The 26832-nt window shown below is 48.2% G+C and overlaps 1 protein-coding gene across 1 annotated transcript in view; it reads right to left on the minus strand.

Annotated features, from left to right (window-relative positions):
- The window catches only part of LOC140427090 (E3 ubiquitin-protein ligase SH3RF1-like), a 127977-nt gene that overhangs the window by 28786 nt on the left and 72359 nt on the right, over positions 1-26832 (minus strand). Inside the window, exons 3-7 of the mRNA XM_072512597.1 lie at positions 23620-23889; positions 22932-23027; positions 20186-20488; positions 4302-4396; positions 1996-2136 (exon numbers count right to left, since the gene is read on the minus strand). Coding sequence (XP_072368698.1) covers positions 1996-2136; positions 4302-4396; positions 20186-20488; positions 22932-23027; positions 23620-23889 — 905 coding nt within the window. The remainder of the gene's footprint in view (positions 1-1995; positions 2137-4301; positions 4397-20185; positions 20489-22931; positions 23028-23619; positions 23890-26832) is intronic.

Here is a 26832-nt window from a genome sequence, read left to right on the forward strand (position 1 = left end):
GGCCCCCTCCTCTCCCCTGTGTCTCCTCCACTGCCCCCAGATCCTCAGTGCCGCCGTCTCCACCGAACTTATGGTGTATCGCGCCGGCGAGAACAGCAGCGGAGCCGTGACAAGTGCCCCTAGACTGGTGCCTCTACACGACGCCGCCTCCAACCGCCCCCACGCCGCCCCCTCCTCCATCATCTATTTCCTGATCATGGCCACATTGGCCGCCCAGTAATAACTGCAGAATTACGGCAGAGCCAGTCCTCCCCCACCCCCGGCTATGCTCCAAGAATACCCTTTTGACTCGCGGGGTTTTATTCGCCCACACAAATCCCGTAACAATCCTATTCACCCACTTAAAGAAGGACTTGGGGATGAAAATGGGGAGGCACTGAAATACGAAGAGGAACTTGGGGAAAACCGTCATCTTCACAGTCTGCACCCGTCCCGCCAAGGAAAGCGGGAGCATGGCCCACCTTTTAAACTCTCCCTCCATCTGCTCCACTAGCCGGATTAAGTTGAGCCTGTGCAGGGCATCCCAGTTCCTGGCCACTTGTATCCCCAAGTACCGAAAGCTCCTCTCCACTATCCTGAGCGGGAGCTCCCTCAGTCTCTCCTCCTGGCACCTACCGTGGACCACGAACAGCTCACTCTTCCCCACGTTCAACTTATACCCCGAGAACCTCCCGAAGTCCCCCAGGATCTGCATGACCTCTCCCATCCCCTCTAACGGGTCCAAAATATACAACAGCAGGTCATCCGCGTAGAGGGAGACCCGGTACTCCACCCCTCCGCGCACCAGCCCCCTACAATCCCCCGAAGTTCTGAGCGCAATGGCCAACGGCTCAATTGCCAGGGCAAACAGCAACGGGGACAGGGGACACCCCTATCTCGTCCCCCAGTGCAGCCTAAAATATTCCGACCTTAGCCGGTTTGTGGACACACTCGCTACAGAGGCCTGATACAGCAGCTTGACCCACCCTATAAATCCCTCCCCAAATCCAAACCTGCCTAGCATCTCCCACAGATACTCCCACTCCACCCTGTCAAAGGCATTCTCCGCGTCCATCGCAGCCACCACCTCCACCTCCCCCCCTCCGAGGGCATCATGATAATATTCAGGAGCCTCCTCACGTTCGTTCAGGGTTTATCTTACACCTCAACATTGTGACAGAAAGTAAATATTAAAAATGATCTTATCATGAGCACCCACTGTTCACATTTATCAGAGATTCTCATTGACACTGGCAATTTTTGCAGGTGCACCATAGAAAGCATCCTATCTGACTGCATCACAGCCTGGTATGGCAACTGCTCGGCCCAAGATCGTAAGAAACTACAAAGAGTAGTGAACACCGCCCAGCCCAGTCCATCACGCAAATCCGTCTCCCATCCATTGACTCTGTCTATACCTCCTGCTGCCTTGGGAAAGTGGCCACCCGGGTTATTCTCTCTTCCAACCTCTTCCATCGGGCAGAAGATACAAAAGTCTGAGAACACGCACAAACAGATTCAAAAACAGCTTCTTCCCCACTGTCACCAGACTCCTGAATGACCCACTTATGGACTGGACTGATCTCTCCACACATCTTCTCTACACTCCATGTGCTTCACCTGATGTCTCTGTCTGTATATTTACATAATAATAATCTTTATTGTCACAATTAGACTTACATTAACACTGCAATGAAGTTACTGTGAAAAGCCCCTATCGTACCTCCTGTGTTTTTCATGTATGGAATGATCCGGCTGGACTGTACACAGAACAACATTTTTCATTGTACCTCGGTGCACATAGCAATAAACCAAAATCCAACTCCAAATCCCGTAGACAAGAGCAATGTTCCCTGTAAATTTTGTTGCTGTGTGCGGCCAGTTTTTTCAATGTACTGAATTTTTTTCGCAGCGACTCATGCACAGTATTTAATCTGGAACAAGGCAGCGCAATAGCTTTCAGGCTGCATGTACATCGTTTGATGGATGCAATTGGTCAGAAGATTTATTAATTACCTCCTACCAGGCTCAGTGTAACCGCTGGTGACGTTCTCAACTTTGCTTATTTGCATAGACATCCCTCTGATCCACCCATCTGGAGACATCCCATAAATGCGAAACATTTCCCCCGTCCGTGCTTCCAGCTCCTCTGCTCTTCTGATTGGAGATGAGAATAAATTAACATTCCATGGGGGAGATCAACAGTGAGTGACAATTAGACAATTCTCTTGGACTCGGCACACATTTGAGGTGATTGATAAAAGAATCAGAGGCGACAGGAGGAAAAGCTTCTTAACGCAATGAGTGGTTGGGGTTTGGAATGCACTAGCCGAAAGGGTGGTGAATACAGATTTAATGGTAGTCTTCCACAGGGAATTGGAAACACTTGAAAGAGGAAAAACTGCAGTTGCACGGGAAAGAGCGGGGGAGTTACAAGGTTGCTTTGCAAAAGAGATGTGCGGACATGATGGGCTGAATGGCCAATTTCTGTCCTGGACTGTGCTTTCATGTGATGACTGGAACAGACAAGAAACTATACACCCTCAACACCACTGCTCCTCCAGAGTGAGAATTTACCATTTCTACTGACTTGCTCCTGGCCCTGTTGCGATTGTCAGGGTAGGAATCTCTGCAGGTGGCTCCACCAGTAGAGAAACATCTCAGGTCCCCATTGTTGATGCGGAAGTAGAGGAAGATGGGTTATTGGATGACCTCTTGGGGTTCCCATTGATGGGCAAACACCAAAAGAGTGATCACTCTGACTGATCAGCTCCCAATCTGAAATCAGGGGCGAGATTCTCCGACCCCCCGCCGGGTTGGAGAATCGGCGGGGGCTGGCGTGAATCCCGCCCCCGCCGCTTTCCGAAGTCTCCGGCACCGGATATTCGGCGGGGGCGGGAATCGCGCCGTGCCGGTTGGCGGGCCCCCCCGCGCGATTCTCCGGCCCGGATGGGCCGAAGTCCCGCCGCTAAAATGCCTGTCCCGCCGGCGTAGATGAAACCACCTACCTTATCGGCGGGACAAGGCAGCGCGGGTGGGCTCCGGGGTCCTGGGGGGGGGGGGGGGCGTGGGGCGATCTGGCCCCGGGGGGTGCCCCCACGGTGGCCTGGCCCGCGATCGGGGCCCACCGATCCGCGGGGGGGCCTGTGCCGTGGGGGCACTCTTTTCCTTCCGCCTTCGCCACGGTCTCCACCATGGCGGAGGCGGAAGAGACTCCCTCCAATGCGCATGCGCGGGAATTCCGTCAGCGGCCCCTAACGCTCCTGCGCATGCGCCGCCCGGAGATGTCATTCCCGCGCCAGCTGGCGGGGCACCAAAGGCATTTTCCGCCAGCTGGCGGGGCGGAAATTAGTCCGGCGCAGGCCTAGCCCCTTAAGGTTGGGGCTCGGCCCCCAAAGATGCGGAGCATTCCGCACCTTTGGGGTGGCGCGATGCCCGGCTGATTTGCGCCGTTTTGGGCGCCAGTCAGCGGACATCGCGCCGTTTCCGGAGAATTTCGCCCCAGGTCTTGAGTCATCCAGGTCATGACCCTGGTTTTCAGTCCTCAGTTGGGTGTCATTTCAACTTATTTCATAGAATTTACAGTGCAGAAGGAGGCCATTTGGCCCATCGAGTCTGCACCGGCTCTTGGAAAGAGCACCCTACCCAAGGTCAACACCTCCACCCTATCCCCATAACCCAGTAACCCCACCCAACACTAAGGGCAATTTTGGACACTAAGGGCAATTTATCATGGCCAATCCGCCTAACCTGCACATCTTTGGACTGTGGGAGGAAACTGGAGCACCCGGAGGAAACCCACGCGCACACGGGGAGGATGTGCAGACTCCGCACAGACAGTGACCCAAGCCGGAATCGAACCTGGGACCCTGGAGCTGTGAAGCAATTGTGCTATCCACAATGCTATAAAATGGTCCACTGGCCTATTGTCAGTATCCAGGTTTCTGGGAGAAAAGAACGCTGAGAGGTGTGGGAAACCTAGTGACGAATGCAGTCCTGCCTCCAAGCAATACTTCAGACCTTATATGCGGCATGGACGTTTCTCTTGCTCCAAGCTTTATATGCAGACTTGGCCAGCCTAGGGTTTCCAGTGCCATAGGTTCTTGGGGGTGAAGCAGGAGAGGAACGAACACCCAAAGTTAGAAGGCATAGCAAAGCCGGTAGTGAAGCTGCTACGTTTACTGTTAATTCAAGTCTTGTGGATTTTATAGGCCCAATGAGTGTAGTTATGTTTCTGCTGCTACAGCAATGGACATATCAGAAATTCAGCATCCTTGACATGACTGAGAGTTGTAATTCACAACTATATTGCTGGTACTTACACGGGTACTTGTGGCTTTGAGTGTGGAATTTCAGCGTGAGCCTGTGAATTGGTATAGACAGTACCTGGACCAACTTCAGAAGGAGCATGCTGCATCTGCGCAAAAGAAAATTGAAAGAAAAACCTGGCATCAGCTACTATTGTGATGTTTACTAAGCCATGCTTAAATCATAGAATTGGAGAGTGTTTACAACACAGAAGGAGGTCATTTGGTCCACTCTGTGTGTGCTGGCTCTCTGCTAGAGCAATTCACCAAGTCCCACTCCCTCAACTGTTTCCCGCAGAACTGCAAGTCTTTTCTCCAACACATGCTCAGGCAGAACATTCCAGATCCTAATGACTCGCTGTGTAAAAAAGATTTTTCCTCATGTCAACATTGTTACATTTGCCAACCATCTGAAACCAGGGTCCTCTAGTTCTTGACTCCTCTGTTGATGGGAACACTTTAGTCCCTGTCCACTCAGGCCAGACCCCTCCTGATTTTGAACACCTCTATCAAATCGCCTCAATTTCTTCTTCTCTACAGGGAAAACAGTCCCAGCTTCTCCAATCTATCCATCTACCTCAGCCCCTCATCCTCGGAAACCATTCTCAGGAATCACAAGTACATCAAAACATAAGATCTGGGAGTATGCATAGGCCATTCAGCCCCACGAGCTTGCTCTGCCATTTATTAAGATCATGGCTAATCTGATTTGTGGCCTGAAGCCCATTTTCCTGCCTGCCCCTGCTAACCATTGACTTCTTAAATCTACCTTGAATATATTCAATGACCGAGCCTCCACTGCTTGCTGTGGACGAGAATTTTGAAGGTTAACAACCCTCTAAGAGAAGAAATTTCTCCCCATCTCGGCCTTAAATTGGAGGCCCTTTATCTTGAAACTGTATCTAGTTCTAGATTCCCCCAGGAGGGGAAACATCCTCTCAGCATCTGCCTGTCAATCTCTCTCACAATCTTAAATAGTCCCCTAAACACAAAGGAATAGAAGCCTAACCTGGGTAACATTTTCTCATAAGTCAAACCCCTCATCGCAGGAATCAGCCTCGTGAACCTTCTCTGAACGGCTTTGAATGTAAGTCCGTCCCTTATGCCAGGTGACCAAAACTGTTCATGGTGCTCTCTGTGTCTTTTTTGCACCCTCTCTAAGCCTTCACATCCTTCCTAAATTGTGGTGCCCAGTTAAGAATTAGAGGCTACCTTCTTGGGACATGGATTCTCAGAGGGCTTGACATGGTAAATACTGAGAGGTTGTTTCTTTCCCCTTGTGAGAGAGTCTGGGACCAGAGGGCACAATCTCAGAGTAAGGAGTCACCCATTTATGACAGAAATGAGGAGGAATTTCTTCTCTCAGAGGGTAGTCAATCTATGGAATTCTTTACTGCAAAGGGCTCTGGAGGCTGAGTCATTAGGTATGTTCAAGGTTGAGATAGACAGATTTTTAATCAGTAAGGGAAGAAAGGGTTATGGGGATAAGGCGGGAAAGTGGAGTTAAGGATTATCATTTCAGATCTCATGATTACATTGAGTGGTGGGGTGGTCACGATGGGCTCCTACATCTTATGGTCTTCTGAAACTGAAAGGTGTTTATTAAGGTTTGCTATAACTTCCTGGCTTTTGTACTTTATGCCCCTGTTTATTTATTCATTTATATTTTTTAAATTTAGAGTACCCAATTTGTTTTCCAATTAAGGGACATATTAGTGCGGCCAATCCAACTAACCTGCACTTTGGGTTGTGGGTGAAACCCACGCAGACACGGGTAGAATGTGCGAACTCCACACAGACAGTGACCCAGGGCCGGGATCAAAACTGGGTCCTCAGTGCTGTGAGGCAGCCGTACTAAACACTGCGCCACCCTGCCACCCACCTTTATGCTGCTATTTATAAAGCCCAGGATCCCATATGCTTTGTCAATCTTCCCCGAAACCTTCAACGATTTGCACACATAACCCCCAGCACCCTCCACTGTTGCCCCCCTTCAGAATTTTACCTTTTACTTTATATTGTCTTTCCTTGTTCTTTCCACTAAAACGAATCACTTCACAGTTCTATGCATTAAATGTCATAAACCACAGGCCATTCCACCAGCCCGCCTGCGTCCTCCTGTGTTTATCACTGTCCTCCCCACAGTTCACAATACTTCAGAGCTTTGTGTCAGCATTACATTTTGGTATTGTACCCTGCACACCGAAGTCGAGGTCATTAATATGAACCAAGAAAAGCAGTGAAGCAGCCCTGGGGTAATGCCCTGCACTCGAAAAAAAAAATCAATGAGATTGAATTGGAATAACTCTCCTTAAACTTCACTGATTCAGCTCCTCCCCCTGCATCTTTGAAGCATCTTTTCAATCAAATATTCAGTCAGCCCGCGTAATATCTCTCTTCCTGGTTCCTTGTTCACATCCTTTACCAAGCTCCATTTGTGAAGCACCTTGAGACATTTATCTTTATGTGAAAGGTGATTCATATAAATACGAATAGTGGTAGTTGTTGCAGGTACATTCTGCCGTGTAAATCAGATACATGGTGTGACCTAGGGCATAGTTATGGTCATCATTGTTGTGTTGGGCGCTCTGGATCCGTGGAACACATACAGGTCACCAACACTTGAAATAGTGCAACACATTTTTATTGAGTCATTAACAGTTTAACATACTCTCACTGTGGGTTAACACGATACTAGCTTTAACTAAAGACCTTTGCCTTGTCCTAACCAGTCGATGCACTCAGCACATGATGAATATCTGTGCTGCAGGCTGTGAGCTCTGTTCTACTAGGAAGCTGCAGCTCGAATGAGCGGGAACTCTGATGCCCCCTGTCTTTATAGTGCGTGTGCTCTAATTGGCTGCGGTGTTGTGTGTGTTGATTGGTCCCACTGTGTGTCCATCAGTGTGTGTGTCTGCACCATGATATACTCGTGTATATTATGACATCCCCCTTTTATAAAAGAATGTGCATGTGTGGCAATAAATAGTGTATGGTGAGAATGTCCCTAACTACGTGTGTGCGAAAGACATATTTACAGAACTATGTACATGAGAACTAAGCTATTTACATGGGAAGGTGCCCGGTGCAGAAAAACAGTATGCAACAAGAATAACGAGATGAATACTATATACAAACCATGTGAACGATCAAACGGAAGAACAGAACAATTCAGAAAGTCTATAAGTCCACAAAGTTCACAAATGAAGTCTCTGAGGTGGGTGACGAATTCTGGTTGACCGCCTCAAGGGTGGGTAGGGAGCCGCCGGCTGAGGAGCGGGCTGGACTGCGTCAGAGTGAGGAGGATGCAGAGTGACAGGGATCTCTGCATAGTCCATGGCAGGGTCAGCAGGAGGGCGAGGCGACAGTGGAGGATCACGTAGCGAGCGCGGTTCGAGACGTAGGGCGCGTCGATTGCGGCGCAGAATGGAGCCATCCGGTAGACGAACCAGGAACGAGCGGGGGGCCACCTGCCGAAGGACAACAGCGGTTGCAGACCAGCCACCATCCGGAAGATGGATGCGGACGTTGTCATCTGGAGCCAGAGCAGGGAGATCAGCTGCACGGGAGTCATGAGCCGCCTTGTGCTGTGCACGAGATAGCTGCATCCGGCGAAGGACCGGAACCTGGTCGACGTCTGGGACATGAATGGACGGCACCGTCGTCCTCAGGGTACGACCCATGAGCAATTTGGCTGGCGACAGGCCAGTGGACAGTGGGGCGGAGCGATAGGCCAGCAAGGCGAGGTAGAAATCGGACCCAGCATCGGCAGCCTTGCAGAGGAGCCGTTTGACTATATGGACTCCCTTCTCCGCTTTGCCGTTGGATTGGGGGTACAGGGGACTGGATGTCACATGGGCAAAATTGTACCTCCTGGCAAAGTTGGACCATTCCTGGCTTGCGTAACTGGTGCCATTGTCCGACATAACCGTGAGTGGGATGCCGTGTCGAGCAAAGGTGTCCTTACAGGCACGGATGACTGCAGACGATGTGATATCGTGCGACCGTATCACCTCCGGGTAATTTGAAAAGTAATCCACGATCAGGACATAGTCTCTACCCACCGCGTGGAACAGGTCGATGCCCACCTTGGTCCAAGGTGACGTGACCAACTCATGGGGCTGCAGGGTCTCATGTGGTTGGGCCGTCTGGAAGCGCTGGCAAGTGGGGCAGTTGAGCACTGTGTTGGCTATGTCCTCATTAATGCCGGGCCAGTACACTGCCTCTCGGGCCCGTCGGCGGCAATTTTCCACGCCAAGATGGCCCTCGTGTAGTTGTTCCAGGACAAGCTGGCGCATGCTATGTGGGATGACAATGCGGTCCAGTTTCAGAAGAACCCTATCTACTATCGCCAGATCATCTCTGACATTATAGAACTGAGGGCATTGGCCCTTGAGCCACCCGTCTGTTAGATGGCGCATGACACACTGTAGCAAAGGGTCAGCCGCCGTCTCGCGGCGAATTTGGACGAGGTGTTCATCCGTGGCAGGTAGATTGGAGGCCACGAAGGCCACATGGGCGTCAACCTGGCAGACGAATCCCGCTGGGTCACATGGAGTGTTGACTGCCCTGGAGAGAGTGTCAGCAATGATGAGGTCTTTGCCTGGAGTGTATACCAGCTGGAAGTCGTATTGCCGGAGCTTGAGAAGAATACGCTGGAGGCGAGGCGTCATGTCGTTCATGTCTTTCTGTATTATATTGACCAGCGGGCGATGGTCGGTCTCGACGGTGAATTGAGGAAGTCCGTACACATAATTGTGAAATTTAACCACACCGGTCAGAAGGCCCAGGCACTCCTTTTCTATCTGTGCGTAGCGCTGCTCCGTGGGGGTCATGGCGCGTGACACATATGCAACGGGGGCCCATGATGAGGCCTCATCGCGTTGCAGGAGCACTGCCCCAATGCCTGATTGGCTGGCATCGGTCAAAATTATTTTGGTCTCTTTTGCTGGATCAAAGAAAGCTAAGACCGTGGCCGTGGTGAGTTTTGTTTTGAGTTCTCTCCATTAGCGCTCGTGGGCAGGGAGCCATTGGAAGTCTGTCGTCTTCCTGACTAGGTTCCTGAGAGCCGTGGTATGAGAGCCTAAAAAGTTGACCATGCCCAGAAATCGGAGGACCGTCTTCTGGTCCTCTGGCGTTTTCATGGCTGTGATAGCAGCCACCTTGTCCGCATCTGGCCGCAGACCCAACTGGGAGATGTGGTCCCCGAGGAACTTGTGTTCCGTCAGACCAAAGGAGCATTTGGCCCTGTTGAGGCGGAGGCCCTGCTCACGTATACGTTTGAATATGCGCTGGAGGCGACTGACATGCTCCTGCGGGGTGGTGGACCAAATGATTATGTCGTCGACATAGACGCAGACACCTTCAATGCTTTCCGGAACACTTCTGAAGCAGATATGATCCCAAACGGCATCCTGTTGTAACAATATCTGCCAAAGGGGGTATTAAATGTGCAAAGTTTCCCGCTGGATTTGTCGAGCTGGATTTGCCAGAATCCTTTTGAGGCGTCGAGTTTGGTGAAGAGCTTGGCGCGAGCCATCTCGCATGTGATCTCTTCGCACTTGGGAATGGGATAATGCTCCCTCATGATATTGCGATTTAGATCCTTGGGATCAATGCAAATTCTCAATTCGCCGGAAGGCTTTTTTACACATACCATGGAACTGACCCAGTCGGTCGGTTCCGTGACTCTGGAAATCACTCCTTGGTCCTGGAGCTCCTGCAGCTGCTGCTTGAGACGGTCCTTAAGGGGTGCTGGGACCCTGCGAGGTGCGTGCACCACAGGCGTGGCATTCTGTTTCAATAAGATCTTGTAGGTGTATGGGAGTGTGCCCATGCCTTCGAAGACATCGTGGTGCTGGTTGATGATGGCGTCAAGTTGCGCCCTGAAGTTGGTGTCCTGAAAGGCAGACGTGTCATCAGGAGAGAGAGAGTGAACTCTCTGCACTAGGTTCAACAGCTTGCATGCCTGCGCGCCAAGTAGGGAGGCTTTCGAGGAGCCCACGATTTCAAAAGGAAGGATGGCTTTACGTGACCTGTGCGTCACTTCAAGTTGGCACGAGCCGCTGGCATCAATGGCACTGCCATTGTAATTCAATAGCTGGCAGGCTAATGAAAGGATGGTTGGTTTGACACAAAGGCTTTGGAAGTCAGACCGCGCAATGAGATTGGCGGAGGCACGAGTGTCCAGGCGGAATCGTATTTGGGACCTGTTGACCGTCAGGGTGGCACACCATTCATCGTCTGGATCGATGCTGTATACCGACAGCGGCTGGTGTCTTTGCTTCGGGGACACCTTGTTTTTTGTCACGATACCGACTCGAAAAGGCGCCTTCGGGTCCTCGGTGTCACTGCTGTGTGGGAGGTCCGCATCAGACTCGGTGACTGTGGGATGAATTGCCCGGACATTCCTGCAAGGCTGGCTGAAGTGATATGAAGTGGCAGGCTGAGTTGCTCGGCATAAGGCAGCATAGTTGCCAAGTCTGCCACATCTTAGGCATTGACGAGATTTGGCATGGCATTGCCGTTTTAAATGGGCGGAGCCACAGTTGCCGCACGTCGTAGCGTCAGCACGTTCGCGCGCCACCGCGCATGCGCGGTGCGGTCGTGCGTGGTGCGCGCCTGCGCATTACGTTCTTCGACGTCGCCGTCCCCTCGTTTGGTGCGCACAAGCGCGGGAGTCCGTGAAAAGCGTGCGAAATGGCCGCCCTCATCCAGGCTGAGGCCCTGGAGTTGCTCAATTGTTTGGACCCGTTCCGCCTCGTGGGGACCTTGCCGTGCCGTTTCAGCCGCTTGGATGTGGGAATACCGACTCGTGGCATTTTTGTGAAGGACACAGGTCTCAATGGCGGTCGCTAGGGTGAGCTGCTTTACTTTGAGGAGCTGCTGTCGTAGGGGGTCCGACTGAACACTGAAAACGATCTGGTTGCGTATCATGGAGTCGGAGGTGGGCCCGTAGCTGCAAGACTGCGCAAGGATGCGGAGGTGAATGAGAAAGGATTGGAAAGGTTCATCCTTACCCTGCAAACGCTGTTGGAACACGTAGCGCTCAAAACTTTCATTCACCTCTACGCTGCAGTGAGTGTCAAACTTGAGGAGGACCGTCTTGAACTTTGTTTTATCTTCATCATCCGCAAAGGTGAGAGAATTGAAAATGTGGATGGAATGGTCCCCGGCCGTGGATAGGAGGAGAGCAATCTTCCTGGTATCCGGGGCGTCCTCCCTGTCTGTGGCCTCAGGGAAGAGATGGAAGCGCTGTTTGAATATCTTCCAGTTGGCCCCTAGGTTACCAGCGATGCGGAGCAGCGGCGGCGGGCGGACGCTGTCCATGTTGCAGGATGACGGAATGCTGGCGGAAGGCAGATCACTTGCAGGTAGGTCTAAGAAGTGCTAATATCCCTCAACCCCTGGTATCATGATGTGTTGGGCGCTCTGGATCCGTGGAACACATACAGGAAACCAACACTTGAAATAGTGCAACACTTTTTTATTGAGTCATTAACAGTTTAACATACTCTCACTGTGGGTTTACACGATACTAGCTTTAACTAAAGACATTTGCCTTGTCCTAACCAGTCGATGCACTCAGCACATGGTGAATGTCTGTGCTGTAAGCTGTGAGCTCTGTCCTACTAGGAATCTGCAGCTCAAATGAGCGGGAACTCTGATGCCCTCTAGTGCGAGTGCTCTAACTGGTGATTGGCTGCAGTGTTGTGTGTGTTCATTGGTCCCAATGTGTGTCTGCACCATGATATACTGGTGTATATTATGACAATCATCAAACCTAATAACATGGCCGCCAGTTGTATAATTTATAAATGGAATAAAGTATTATGGTGGTATGTATTAGGGGTATTAGGGTACCCAATGATGCCGAGAGGCTACTGGTGGACAGACACTGGGTCCTGATTGGATCTTCCGCCTGCTGGCTCCACCCAGTAAGGCGGAGTATAAGAACCCGGGTTCTCCCAGCAGCCGCATTCTGTAACCGAGCTGCTGGGGAACAAGTCTGCGTAATAAAGCCATCGATTGACTTTATCTCATCTCGCCTTGTGAGTGATAGATTGTGCTACAAGTATCAGCTGAACTTGGCACTATTTCTTATGCAGGGGATGGCTAAGGAGCTCTGACCTACTAGGAATCTGCAGCTCAAATGAGCGGGAACTCTGATGCCCTCTAGTGCGAGTGCTCTAACTGGTGATTGGCTGCAGTGTTGTGTGTGTTCATTGGTCCCAATATGTGTCTGCACCATGATATACTGGTGTATATTATGACAATCATCAAACCTAATAACATGGCCGCCAGTTGTATAATTTATAAATGGAATAAAGTATTATGGTGGTATGTATTAGGGGTATTAGGGTACCCAATGATGCCGAGAGGCTACTGGTGGACAGACACTGGGTCCTGATTGGATCTTCCGCCTGCTGGCTCCACCCAGTAAGGCGGAGTATAAGAACCCGGGTTCTCCCAGCAGCCGCATTCTGTAACCGAGCTGCTGGGGAACAAGTCTGCGTAATAAAGCCATCGATTGACTTTATCTCATCTCGCCTTGTGAGTGATAGATTGTGCTACAAGTATCAGCTGAACTTGGCACTATTTCTTATGCAGGGGATGGCTAAGGATCCTAATCCAGGGTCGGAATCTTGTTGAGGTGACTGCAAGGGTCTCGCCTACTGGCTGGAGAGCCAGTGAGGGAACAATGCTGCCTCTTTCTGGGGAGGCCCACTCAACCGGAAGGCAGTGGTGTAGCCCCTGAGAAGCAAGGCCCCGGGGGCAGAGGACTCGCTATCGAGTTTGCCGTTGCAGTTCTTGTGCTCAGCAGCACCACTGAAGAGGCCATGGTTGCTGCTGGAAGGGCAGACTCTGGATTCCCAGGATCACAGAGCGACCTGTGGCAGAGGTAAGTAATGCTTGGGGGAGTGGGGGGGCGAGACATTCATGGGTTAGGGGGTCACAGGGAGAGGGGTGCAGGGAGTTGGGCAGGGGTGGCTCTCAGACTTTCCGTTTCCAATGTCAATCAGGCACTGAGTTAATAGACGGGCAGCATGGTTGTATCTGTCGCAAAAGTTGAACAGTGACAAGCCAGCGGAGGCGGGAGGAGCCCCTTAAATGGCTACTTAAGGGCCTCAATTAAGGGTGGGGCAGGAAGGTTAACCATTCCCTTCTACAACTTAATTCTGAAAGAGGTGGAAGATGGTGGGTTCCAGGTATGCCACCTAATTAAATTCCATCCTGCCTCCAAGCTCGCTACCAGAGAGAGCAGCATTTGCCTCCCGACATGAACACATAATTTAAGTTGACTCGCCAACATATTACTGAAGGAATGCTGCACTGCCTTTGGGCGAACTGTAAAAATAGATTCTGCTCAGGTCAGGTTGAAGATTCCATGACATTTGTTGAAGAAGAGCTGCGAGTTTTCCTTGTCTCTGGGCCAAAAATTCTCGCAGTACCAAACTATCAAATAAAGATTTCATGATCGTTCACCTCAATGCTGCCTGTGCAAACTTGCTGTGTACAAAGTGTTTTCGCTGTTTGCCAAACAACAAGTCACTGCACTTCAAAATTTCTCATTGTGTGAAGTGTTTTGAGATGTTTTTGACAGACATGAAAAGACATTATGTGAATACAGGTCCCTTTCTTAGAAAGAAAATTTCTTTGATATTGTTCAGGTATAAAGATTTCAAATAGCTAATGGAGCACGTTTTTCCTTCAAAACAATTCTGATGCAGGGGGAGAAATCAGATGCTGTCCATTCAGTTTAATCCTTTAATAGTAACACAGTCTCAATGATGAGTGATGCCTGCTACAAATCACAGCTAAAACATCTCAATGATTTAGAATTTTGTCAAACATGTTTATACATGAAGTTGAAGAATCTGCTATCTACACCTTTTTAGATCTTACTGGTCTATCACCTACATTCCGTTGAAAATAAGGCAATGGGCTAAAACATTGATATGGTCGGCTTGCCAGAAAGGAGATTGTGATGTGTGATTGCGAGGTGATGAACTGTTCTTTTAGAACATTGATGCTTTACTTCACAACAATCCTGGTTTCGTCGTCACTCCCATTGTGTGAGCATTGCCCCTGTGTGGACAAACGGCAGAAGAGAGTCTTGAGTAACATGGATGGCCCTTGTTGCGAAACAGTCACTCTCTGGTTTGTTGTGGTGGTTTGAATACGACACGGGGCACGTACAATTCACTGGCCTAGGATAAGGCATTGTGCCTGCTGCTGAGACATTGGGCAGTCACCAACGTGATGGTTGGTGCATGGTTGCACACTGTTAGGAATAGAAAATAAAGGTAGTTTTAAGGGATTTATATTTGTATTGATTAACATTAGAAATAAGGTATAGTTTTAAATGGGTTTAATTTAATGTTTCTGTGCCTGGAAGAGTAAAAGCTATAGTTAGATTCATGCTGGACAGTAGTGTTTGCATGTGTGGGGGTTGGCTTCAATTCCAACTGTGATTCTATTGTGCTTAAAGAGGGCTATGGTGTGAAGAGTAAATAAACCAACAGTGGTTGCTTTGCAACCTTGTAAGGTAAAGAAGCCTTTAAGTTTTAGTTTAGCTAATTTGATAGCAGTTGGACATAGGTAGTGAGAGGGAAGGTAGCTCTCACCGCTCTGTTAGAAGCAGTTGGTTCAGATTAGAGAGGGAACATCTTTCTCAGCTTTGCTGGAAGAGAGGCCATGGAGTGATGGCCAAGAAAACAAGGCAGAGTTCTGAAGAGCAGAAGGATGTTAATGCATTGGAGAGAGTGCAGATGAAGTTTATAAGAATGGTTCCAGGGAGAAGAATGTTCAGTTATGAGTTTAGAGTGGAGAGAAGAAGGTTGAGAGGAAATTTGTTGGAGAATCTCAAAAACATAAGGGAGCTGAACGGACCTGTTCCTGTTCATAAACAGATCAAGAATAAGAGGGCACAGATTTAAGGTGATTTGCAAAAGAAGCAAATGTGAGGTGAGAAAAAACTTTTTCACACAACATGTGGTTTGAGTCTGGAGCGCACTGCCTGGAATTGTGGAGGAGGCAGGTTCAATTGAGGCATTCAAGAGGACATGAGATGATTACAATAGAAACAATGTGAAAAATTACTGGGAAAAGGTAGGGGAATGGCACTGATCCACGATGCTCATTTGGAGAGATGGTGCAGGCACAAAATGGGTCAAACGGCCCCCTCCTGTGCCATAACAATTCTGTGTGATCCTTTTAAATAGCGCAATTATTGAAGGATCCTTGGAATTCGGTTGTGTGTATTTAAGATAGGGGGCGCTAATATCCCCCCACGCCGGGTGGGAGAATCGCCGGGGCGCCACATGAATTGCGCCACATCGCCCCGACCTCCGCACGCGATTCTCCCACCCCCCCGGAAACCAGCGGCGCGCGATTCGCACGGGCCGCTCAGAGAACCGGCGAGCGGCGATTCTCCGGCCTTGATGGATCGAGCGGCCGCTACAACATGACAGGTTCCCGACAGCGCCATCCACCCCTGGTTGCTGCCAGCGGAAACTCTGCGGGAACGCTGGGGGGGGCGGCCTGTGGGGGAGGGAGGGGGGCTCCTTCACCGGGGCGGCCTCCGATGGGGTCTGGCCCGCGATCGGGGCCCGCCAATCGGCGGGCCGGTCTCTCCCCCACCCCGGGCCTACCTCCTTTCGCGCGCCGCCCCAGAACACCCTGCCTTGTTGGTGACGGGCCGGCGTGCGTAAGACGTTCCCTGCGCATGCACAGGTTGGCGCGGCCCAACTGCGCAAGCGCAGGATTGGGCTGCCCCGACTGCGCATGCGCGGGTTGGCGCGGCGCCCATTTGGCGCCACGTAAGGATGCTGGAGCAGTGTGACCTGCTCCAGCGCCGTGCTGGCCCCCTGTGGGGGCCAGAATAGGTCGTGCCCGGGCCCTGTTCGCGCCGTCATGAAACGCGATGGCGTTCACGTCGGCACGAACATTTGACTCCATATCGGAGAATCGCCCCCACTATGTTAGCAGAACCTGCGAGGTACAAAATGACAGATTGGTTGCCACATTAGTGTTAGGCACAATCTATTCACTCTGCATGCTTCCATGCAGAGATGCAGAGATTGCACGTCTGCACTACACCCCGCACCACCACCACCCCTCCCGCCACCCCCAAGCATGGCAATCAGCAAAGAATGGTCCAAAAGTGGCTGCAAGTGGCCCCTCCACCCCCATGTTCAACAACCTGGGCTGCCATAACATGATTGGGAAGATGCCAGCGCTATGGCTTTCTGCTTAATAAACAGTGGATTACAATCTCAACCTTGGGTTACCCCTCTCTCTGGATCTGTAAAAACTTAATTACCTGCAAACACTCGCATTCAAAGTATTGTCTTGCATCTTTGACTTTGCCTATGTATATGTTTCTGGAACCTACCTCTTCATTCACCTGAGGAAGGAGCAGTGCTCCGAAAGCTAGTGATTTGAAACAAACCTTTTGGACTTTAACCTGGTGTTGTAAGACTTCTTACTGTACAATCTCAAAGTCATCCAGAGTCCAATTAAGATCCAAAAACGCAATAAGAACTTGATGATGTCAGAATGAAACAATGCCGCCTTCAATTTGTAAAATTGCCACAAGAAAGATTGCAACAGAAAGTATTTGTTTGAGATTTTCAATCATCTTTGCAGCTGTAAAGTCTTTAGCTTCAAAGTTTGAGCCTAAATGGTGAGGTCTGAGTTGCCCCTGATATTGGATCTCGATCCACATTGCTGTCAACTACGGGCAGCTTGGAGAGGAAGCACGATTGAAGGTTGGGTCACTCCTGGTGGCCCTCAGGCAAGTGAGGAAAGGGGCAACCTGGAAGGGAGAGAGTAACTGGGAAGTGGGGAGCCCGGCTGTGTTGACAAGCAATGAATTATGGAGGAGCGACGATTGGGGGGGCGGGGCAGGGTGTGATCCGGGAGTGGCAATGAGGGATGCTAGAAGGGAGTGGCATTAATGGGAAGGGAGTGACGGTAATTGGGGGAATGGTTGGCAGGGAAGTGGTGGCAATCATTTATATTGGCCATTGCAGTAGTGGACAGTAGTCAATGTCAGGTTGAGTGAAACAGTATTGCTGATCCTCCAAGCCCTACATTCAGACATGCATATTTTAAATACTTCCATTGCTGGCTGTGATCCTACGGGTGGTCCCTTAAGGACTTTGTAGGTGTGATTTTCTTCTGTGCAGCTGGTGCTCGTTCCAGCTGCCTCAGGACAAATCAGTCCTGTAGCGGGGGGCCACCAAGAGGTGTTAGCCTATCTGTATGTGCCTACCATGCGCTGCATTCAAAACCTTTATTGTAGGAAGACTGAATATTCCTGTTTCTGCTAATAACATTATGTTTAATAAATCTCCTCAGCTTTTGTAATGGATAGCAGTTTAAGAATTGCTGTGGTGATGGTGATACAATTGTTACTCTCAAACAGTTACAGTTCAGTTGAGGGTGCTAATAGACTTTATCGAGGGATGTCCCTTGAGTTGGTGGGCATGTGGAGTCGCAGGTTCCTGACCGTACTGATGGTGTTGGCTGCCCAACTCAGGTGGAGCATCTGGAAGACCAATGTTGCTTTGCTGGTTCTTGCGCGGACATCGATCTCTTTTTGTCCTCCCTGGTGATGATGCTTCCTAGGTAGGGCAAGTGTTCAACATCCTCAATATTCTGTGGCCTGATGGTGATGGGAGGGCCTTGCTGCCATCAGCTGTTGTCTGCCCTGTCTTCTCGCAGCGTAGATCAATCTTGGCGTTGCTATTGCCAATGCTGGTGGTCATGTCTTGTAGTGCAAAGCAGTGACATCTACGAAATCCAGATCTGTCAACCGGTGTTGTTGCCATGGATGCCAAAGCCTGCATCCGCCATCACCTTTCTCATGATGAAATCAGTAACCAAGATGAAAAGGAATGGGGAGAGTATGCAGCCTTGCCGTTCTGCTGTGATAATGCTGAAGGAGTCCGTGGTCCCCGTACTGGTCTTGAACAACAACCGGAGTTGCAGGTTTAGGCTTTGAAGATGGCCTTTGAAGCGCCCCTTCCCCCCCCCCCCGCCCCCCCGAATTATTTCGAAGTTGTGTCTCATGGGGGATCTCTTGTCTCAAATTGGGAAGCAAGGAGAAAAATTCATCTGCACCTGGAATTCTTTCATCGACAAAAACATTAGTTCTTTAATTTTCAATAATTAGATATATTTATGGTAAGTTTGAGTGTTTTTACTGCAGCAATTGATTATTGAGCTTTGTCCTGCAAAGGTAAGTCACTGAGCATTGTGTCAGCATGGAAATGCATTTCCTGTATGAAAGAACACTCTTATGCATTCAAAACTGAAGAAAATAATACTTGGGATCACTAAAGTAATGAACTGAAATGATTTAAAATCCCTTTTCATTTAAAAATAAAATACATTTTCAGCATCTTTCACTGAGGTAAAAAGCCCCCGCTTACTTCCGGACTGCTTTGATTGACAGACCATCTTATGTATGTTCGGAAAAAAGAGATCATCTGGTTTGTCACTTCTAATAGACTACAATGTTACATTGTTATTACTGGGGGCTGGTTTAGCACAGGTGGCTGGGCAGCTGGATCGTAATGCAGAGTGAGGCCAAAATCATGGGTTCAATTCCTATTCCAGCTGAGGTTATTCATGAAGGCCCACCTTCTCAACCTTGCCCCTCACCTGATCCTCAAGTAAAATCACCATCAGTCAGCACTCCCCCCTCAAAGGGGAATGCAGGCTATGGTCATCTGGGACCACGGTGACTTTATTTATGTTTCTTACAGCAATGCTCCAAAACCACTTCGCTCAGCCAGGAACTGTGCTCATATTTTGACTGACAGTTTAAGAGGTTATTAAAGTATCTTCTGTCCATGATGTGGTTCGTCAAATAGATGTCAACTTGTTTTTACAACAGATTGCCCACTTGAGGGGATTTACATTTTTAAAATCGGCTTTATGAATGAGTTCCTTTCAGCAGGAAGTGTGCTTCAGTGAGAGGTATATTATATTGTTAGAAATGTAAATCATTTTCATGTCCATTTCAAAGTAATAGCTCATGATATCTGTCCATAGTGAATACTGGATGAGTGGTTATAGAGGATGAGAGGCATGGAAGGGCCATAAGGAGTAAGAAGGGGCACGTGGATACGAGGGGGCATGGAGGGGATATGTGGGGTGGGTGTGGATTGAGGGGTGAGGGTTTAAGGACCAGATATTCATCATTAAAACTGGGCTGATGTCCTGGTAAACAGAGCAGGTATTCCAGCCTTCTGGCTTCACCACCCGCCCACCTCTATTTCTGCCTCTGGAGGTGGTGGCCTCAACTCCATCCCACCCTGCATCCTCAACAAGACAATACAGTGGGCGCGGGACCTTTTTAAATGAGACAGGTCTGCCATGTCTGGAAGTTCGCCGACTCGACCTTTCAGCCTCTTCCACAAAATCTCAGCCCCCAGTCATGCTAGCAGGACAGGCGACTGATCAGCGCCAATGGGAGATACAAAATTCCATGACTTGTTTTGTGCTTCCTGTCAAAAACTGCAGTGTGAATGACCTGAAAGGTAAGATGTACTACATTATGTCAACAATTAATTGTTTGTTGGATCATTATGCATACACTGATAACCATATAGACCAGGATCTCTCTAAATAATAAACCAATAATAAAACTCGCCAGGCTTAAATTACATTCGCTTCCAACTAGTGATACTGTTTTTGCAAATTTAGGACGCTAGATGTTGCTCTTCTATTTAGCTCAAATAAAATGAAGGTGAGCTCCAAACTGTAACAAATGCTCTAAGCTAGTTTAAGTAGACTCAGCCTTGCTTTCATTGGACATGGGATCTTAGCACAGAGGCCATCTTGATAAAGGCACCAAGAACCTTGAGATAAAAAAGAAGCAATACCTTGCTGGTGGGGCTGGATGGACACCTTCTCTCTGCAATCTGGGCCACGACTGCTGGATTACTTGAGCTAATCAGCACCGGCGAACTGATCTGTAATGGCTGGTGGGCTGGAGACGGGTGGGAGATTCTGTTGAGCATGTTCATGGCGCTTGTGTGACAACGCGTCTCTTTAGCACCTGCCTTCCCTGCCTCTGTGCCTTTGGTGGTTGTATTCGCATTGGCTGCTGCAGAACTGCATTGACATTTACCATCTTTCACATCTGGCCTTTTTGTTGCTAATAATTGCTTTGCTGTTGAGTTCATCTACAAGGGACAGAAAAAGAACTGAGTGAATATTTTACTTGCATAGTTACAGTGCAATCAGTGAAATCAAAGCATCACGAGGGAAATATTTTTATGAATACATTAAAAAAATGTTTTAAATATGAAGCATATTTTCACCTTCTCCTTGCTTTTTGGATTTCGTCAAACCCTGGCAGAAAGGTCACTTGCTCCCGAACTTTTGTCAATGAAACTAAGCAGACTCACAGAGTCTCCACAAGAATTTTGGAAAGACTCTTTTTGTCCCACCACCTCCTCCTCCCACCACCCCCGTTCCCTCCAGAGTGGCATCAAGCTTTTGATTGTTGCTGTCTTACGATTAAAATTACTGAACAAATTACGTGCAAATACATTACATTTCTTTCTGCTATTAATATTTTAAAATTCGCTGATACTTCTGTATCAGTGAAGGAGACAGGATGTTGATGTGCACATCAAGTATTCAGCAAATAGGGAGCGTCTCGGACATTTACAAGGAACCTATGGGGTCAGAGGAGACGCAGACCGAGGAGCTGAAGCACAAGTGGGAGGAGGAGCTGGGAGGAGAGATAGAGGATGGTCTATGGGCGGACGCGTTGAGTATAGTCAACGTGTCCGCAACATGTGCCAGGCTCAGCCTGATACAATTAAAGGTCGTTCACCGGGCTCACAAGACAGTGGCCCGGATGAGCAGATTCTTTGGGGTGGAAGACAGGTGTGCAAAATGTGCGGGAGGACCAGCGAACCATGTCCACATGTTCTGGGCATGTCCGAAGCTTAGGGGATTTTGGCAGAGGTTTGCAGATGTCATGTCCACGGTGTTAAAAACAAGGATGGTGCTGAGTCCAGAGGTGGCGATTTTCGGGGTGTCGGAAGACCCGGGAATCCAGGAGGAGAAAGAGGCAGATGTTCTGGCCTTTGCTTCACTGGTAGCCCGGAGACGGATACTAATAGCTTGGAGAGACTCAAAGCCCCCAAAGTCGGAGACCTGGCTATCGGACATGGCTAACTTTCTCTTTTTGGATAAAATCAAGCTCGCCTTGAGAGGGTCACTGTTAGGGTTCGCCCAAAGTTGGCAACCAGTCGTCGACTTCTTCGCGGAAAATTAATCGTCAGCAGAAGGGGAGGGGGAGGGGGGTTAGTTTAGCTTAGAGTAGGGGGTTAATAAAGGTGGGACCTGTAAGGGAGGGAGACGGCTTTTGCACTATGTTTATAGTTTCATGTACATTGTTTATTGTGTTGTTGTTACAATACCAAAAAATACCTCGATAAAATGTTTATTAAAAAAAAAGTATTCAGCAAATATTTCTAGCTGTCTGGCTGGCGCATGAAGAAATGTCACTCCCCTTTGAAGCATATCGCCTTGCAGCTCCTGTGAATTTCCCCACTATAAATCCAAAGCAATTTCTTACTGGAGTGCGATTAATTCTAATCACATTGCTAGAGATGGACTGTTTTGTTTAACCTGACACTTAAGGAGCTAGAGGAAACTCAGCAAGACAATTTTTCCCCACTGGGGCAGTCGAGCAAATGGTGAACGTGGAAAATGGGTTGCTCTGTAAAATAAAAAATACTGAAATTTGAATAATTTCCCTTTAACCATGGAATATGCATGTATCAATAGCACTTCACGCTGCAGCTGGAACTTGCTGGCTAAAGGTTGTGGAGTGTGCAGAACTTTAAAAAAAATAAATTTCGATTAACCAATCATTTTTTTCAATTCAGGGGCAATTTAGAATGGCCAATCCACCTACTCTGCACATTTTTGGGTTGTGGGGGCGAAACCCACGCAGACACAGGGAGAATGTGCAAACTCCACACGGACAGTGACCCAGAGCCAGGATCGAACCTGGGGCCTCAGCACCGTGAGGCAGCTGTGCTAACCACTAGGCCACCATGCTGCCCGAGTGTGCAGAACTGATCATAGCTTCGAAGGAGACAAACAAATTGAGAAATGGATGACTGTTTCACATGCAATTCTAGATTAATTTCTTTTGCAAATCTGAATGATTGATAAGTATGAAAAACAATAAGCTTAGCACATTCCAAACAGTCTTTTCCCTCCAGCTGCTTTGCTCTGGACAGCTAAAAGTTAAATGGTGTCCTTCATTTTTTCCTGAGGTGAGCACTAAGTTTAGATCATTCTAGAATAAGGGATTGCACTAATTGTATATTGTAAATTGAAAAGTGTACTTGTCCAACATTTTCTTTTGGAAACTAAATGAACTATGACTATTATCATTTCCATCGCAACACTTTCATTCACAGGTAATCTGATAGCAGTCGTCAATATGATTGATGCCATTGTTCATCTATTTGTCTTTATAAATCCCAAGGTGGGTCCACTTTTAAAAAGAAATACGCATTCCTGACCATGATCACTGACCTGAAACAAAGGAAAAACAACAGTAACCAATGATCAGTAGAATTCCAGTAGAATACCTACCTCAACAAATGAAATGGGGAATATTCCGACTTTATCTCTTAATTTGCCCTCTGCCCAGTTTTCATCCACTGTCCGGATCATTTTTAGAATATCATTCTGAAAGGCAAACTTGAAACTATTTTGAATTTGCCACAACCTTAAAAGTTGAACAGTGACTTCAAGGCACCCCTGGTGAGGGTGCATCATGCAGTAGGTCCTTGCCCTGGTGTTCAAATGTATTTGATACTTCATTCGATACTGAAGGCATGCCCTGTGAGAGCTGAATCCCAAAATACATGTTGAATTTACTTCGACTGAAAGTACATGATACATGCATGATCATAGACTTGAACCCTTTGTCCAGAAAGTATTGTTTTCACAGTCTCGTAATTAAGCCATTCTTCTGAAAATTATTTAATAGGATGAAGAATAGCAGAGTCAATGGAAATTAAAATTGGACAGGGTGTATTATCTGTTGTTGCTTCACTACCATCCGTTTTGTGATAATTGCCAAAGGTCAATTTAATCTTTGTTCTTCCAATTGAAGCAATTGTATGAGGACTGACCCTTTAAAGCCATTTAAAAAACCGATGCCTTATTATAAAGTTCCCATTGACATTGCAGCTCATGGATGTTGTTGAGCTTTAAGCTGTTCCCATAATCATGCAACCTCTCAAACATATGCAGGATTAATCTTCCCACTTCTTACCTTGAGGAAGGGCAGGAGATCCTTGTTGGCTTCCTTGTCTTTCTCTTTCAGATTAAAGTCATAAAGAGCTTTGCAGAGGGGTGGGGGTTGAGGTAAATGATGGATAACTTGAACAAAATTGAGAGGGAAAATTCCACAAACTCCGTTGATTTCCCCATAATACCAATTCTCATCCACTTGGCGACGGAGAATGATGTCATCACCCTTTTTAAAGCTCAGGTCTCCTGGCTTCTGGCCTCCATAAGTGTACAACGCTCTCGCACATGGCACCTGCAATAATCAACAATTTCAGCGAATGGGATTTCAGCATTGCCAATGCCAAAAGCAACATTGCATTCCTGGTAAATACACTCTTTATCCCCAAGCCCTCAATCTCTCTGGTCACAGGTAGGCTCAGCTTCATCACAAAATGGTCCTCACTTCATTGCATTGAACTGTGTAACTAAGCATGACCCTGACTCCAAGTGCTTGTAAGTATTGTGAAATGTGTATTATAGATCTACTCTACAGATCTACAATACAAATCAAACAGGTGTATTGACTAAAATCTGTGCTCTTGTGGCACAATGGGTAGCATCCCTAGCTCTGGGCCAGAAGCTCCATCTCTGAGTCCCACCCCAGGACTTGATGGCCAAGGAATGCGGTCAAAACAGTTGAATGTGTCAACCTGCAAATCCTTCCAAACACGCCAATGGCTGGGAGAGACTCCTGGTCAGCCACATTTGATGTGGAGTGGCGCCCCGCAAGCTATAAGCCCCTGACGACAGTCTAGTGACCTGTTCCAGGAATAACTTGCCATGGAAATGGACAAAATCCTGCCTTAGTGCACCACTAGGTGTGGGAATTGTCATTGGAAAATGACTAAAATAATAGAATGAAATAAATCTGAAATAAATCTATAGTGAAATAAAATGAGTCCGTAAATATAAAATTCACAATGTGGAAACAAATCTTGTAATATTTCTACCCAAAAGGAGTTGTAGATGATATCACCCCAAGTGATACATTTGTAACAAAATATATGAAATTATAACAAAATTTGCAAGAGCGGAGAGGGAGGCTTCAGAGCAGAGAAGGGACATAAAAAGCTGTCTCACGTTTCTGGCTTCAGAACCTACGTTCAGACTTAAAATTGAGGTGTGCCATCCCAGATAAGCTGCTTGGTGATTGACTGGTCAGTATTTCCCACTTATTTAAACTAGGTAATTTCAATTGAGGTAAATGGAACATCAATTGAAAGAATAAGAATTTAAGTACAAGCAAGACGGAAGGAACTAATTAAAAAATGAGAAAATAATTAAATAATAGTTAATTAAAGCACAATAAAGGTTGCTGGGCCGTTGACACGTTGCAGCTGTAGTAATTGGCTCAGATGGAAGTCAGTGTGATTCACGACAACCACATATGCAGCACATACCTGTGGCTCGAGAAGTTTCAGCTCAGAGTCAGTGAGCTGGAGATTGTGGTATGGACACAGAGATAAATCATGGGAGGGGGATGTTACTCGGACACTTTGTTCCAGAAGGCATTCACGTCTCCGGCTAGGGTCTTCTAATTTGGCCCATGGACAGCGGCGGGGGAGTGAGGCAATTATGGGGATCGAGAAAGTAAATAGTAAATAGGAACGCAGTGGTAGAAGAAGACAGTATTGTTTTTAGGGGTATAGATATAATTCTCTGTACATGAGAGCGAAAGCCCAGCAAGCAGTGTTGGCAACCTGGTGCTAGAGCTCGGGTCATCTGATCCGGCTGGAGAGGAACAGCAGTGGGAGGGGAGGATCTAGTTGTCATGGTCTATGTAGGTACCAATGACATGGATAGGACTAGGAAAGAGGTTCTGCATAGAGTGTATGAGCAGCCATGCACTGAATTAAAAAGCAGAACCACAAAGCCAACAATATCTGGAATATTACCTTAGCCATGAGCAAATTGGCGTAGGGTAAATAAGATTAGGGAATGAGATGTCTGGCTCACACTTTGGTGTGGAAGAACTGGGCTTTTGTTCATGAGGCACTGACACTGAAACTGGGAAAAGTGAGAGATGTACCGTTGGAATGTTCTTCATCAAAACCAAGCTGGGGTCAGTGTTCTGGTGAGTTATATAACTAAGTCGTCATTGAGGGCTTCAAACTAAATAGTGGGGGTGAGGGATCACCTGGAGAAGGAAGAATATGGTAAATTAAAGGGACAGGACAAGGCAAGAGATCAAGGTGACAATAAAGGTAATGGAAGTCAGAGGGTGGCAAGAAGGGGCAGAGCATACAAAAAAAGGATAAATTGACAGCTCAAATAGAATTAAAATTCATGACCTGAGAGCTATTAAAGAGACACGGCTATAGGTGATCATGATTGGGACCTGAATATTCAAAGGTACATTTCAGGCATGATTTACCGGAATCACAGCGGAACGTGGCCGCTAGATTCTGGGGGAAGCCTCCCCCGGGATTCATGACTGCCATTGCACCTCGCGAGATCTAAACAGATCTCACAAGACGATCTAGATCCCCCGTGGTTAAGTGAGTTTGAGAACCCACATTAGCCGAGCCGAACACCGGATCAAAAGGCCACTCGGCATCTATCGGCTTGGCACCCTGATAGTGCCACCTGGCTGCCAGATGTGTATTACCAAGGTGCCAAGATGGCACTGCCAGATTGGCATTGGCACTGCCAGGGTGTCATGCTGGCAGTGCCAGCGTTCCAGGCTGGCATTTTTCCCGTGCCAGGGTTCAGGCCCAGGGTGCCCTACCCGTGTGAGGTAGGGTATGGTGGGGCCCCGAGGACCCCTTATAGGTGATGTGAGGTGTTGGAAGAGTCCAGGGGTCACGTTGGGGGGCTTGAGAATTCAGGGGACCATTTAAAAATGGCATCCCTATCACTTCCTGCACTGAAGAACTCTGCTCGCCGGAGCTCCTCAGTGCAGGAAATGACGCTAAATGCAGCTTCGGGGGGGTTCCTCACCGGCGCCCACAAAAACAACAGAGTGCTGTTAGATAGTGGGGTTGTTCTCGGCGCTACAAAGCTAATCCTACCTAGAATGGACTCTGTTTTTTTTTGTTAGACCGCGCCCGTCATTTCAAACGTCCAGGAATGGAGGAAAGTCATCTGCGAACAGTCCCACATCTGGGGCGTCATTCTCCGACCCCCCGCCGGGTCGGAGAATGGCCGTTGGCCGCCGTGAATCCCGCCCCCGCCGAAGTCTCCGAAGGGAGAAAAG

The sequence above is a fragment of the Scyliorhinus torazame genome, chromosome 7 (genome assembly GCF_047496885.1).
Source record: "Scyliorhinus torazame isolate Kashiwa2021f chromosome 7, sScyTor2.1, whole genome shotgun sequence".
Lineage (NCBI taxonomy): Eukaryota > Metazoa > Chordata > Chondrichthyes > Carcharhiniformes > Scyliorhinidae > Scyliorhinus > Scyliorhinus torazame.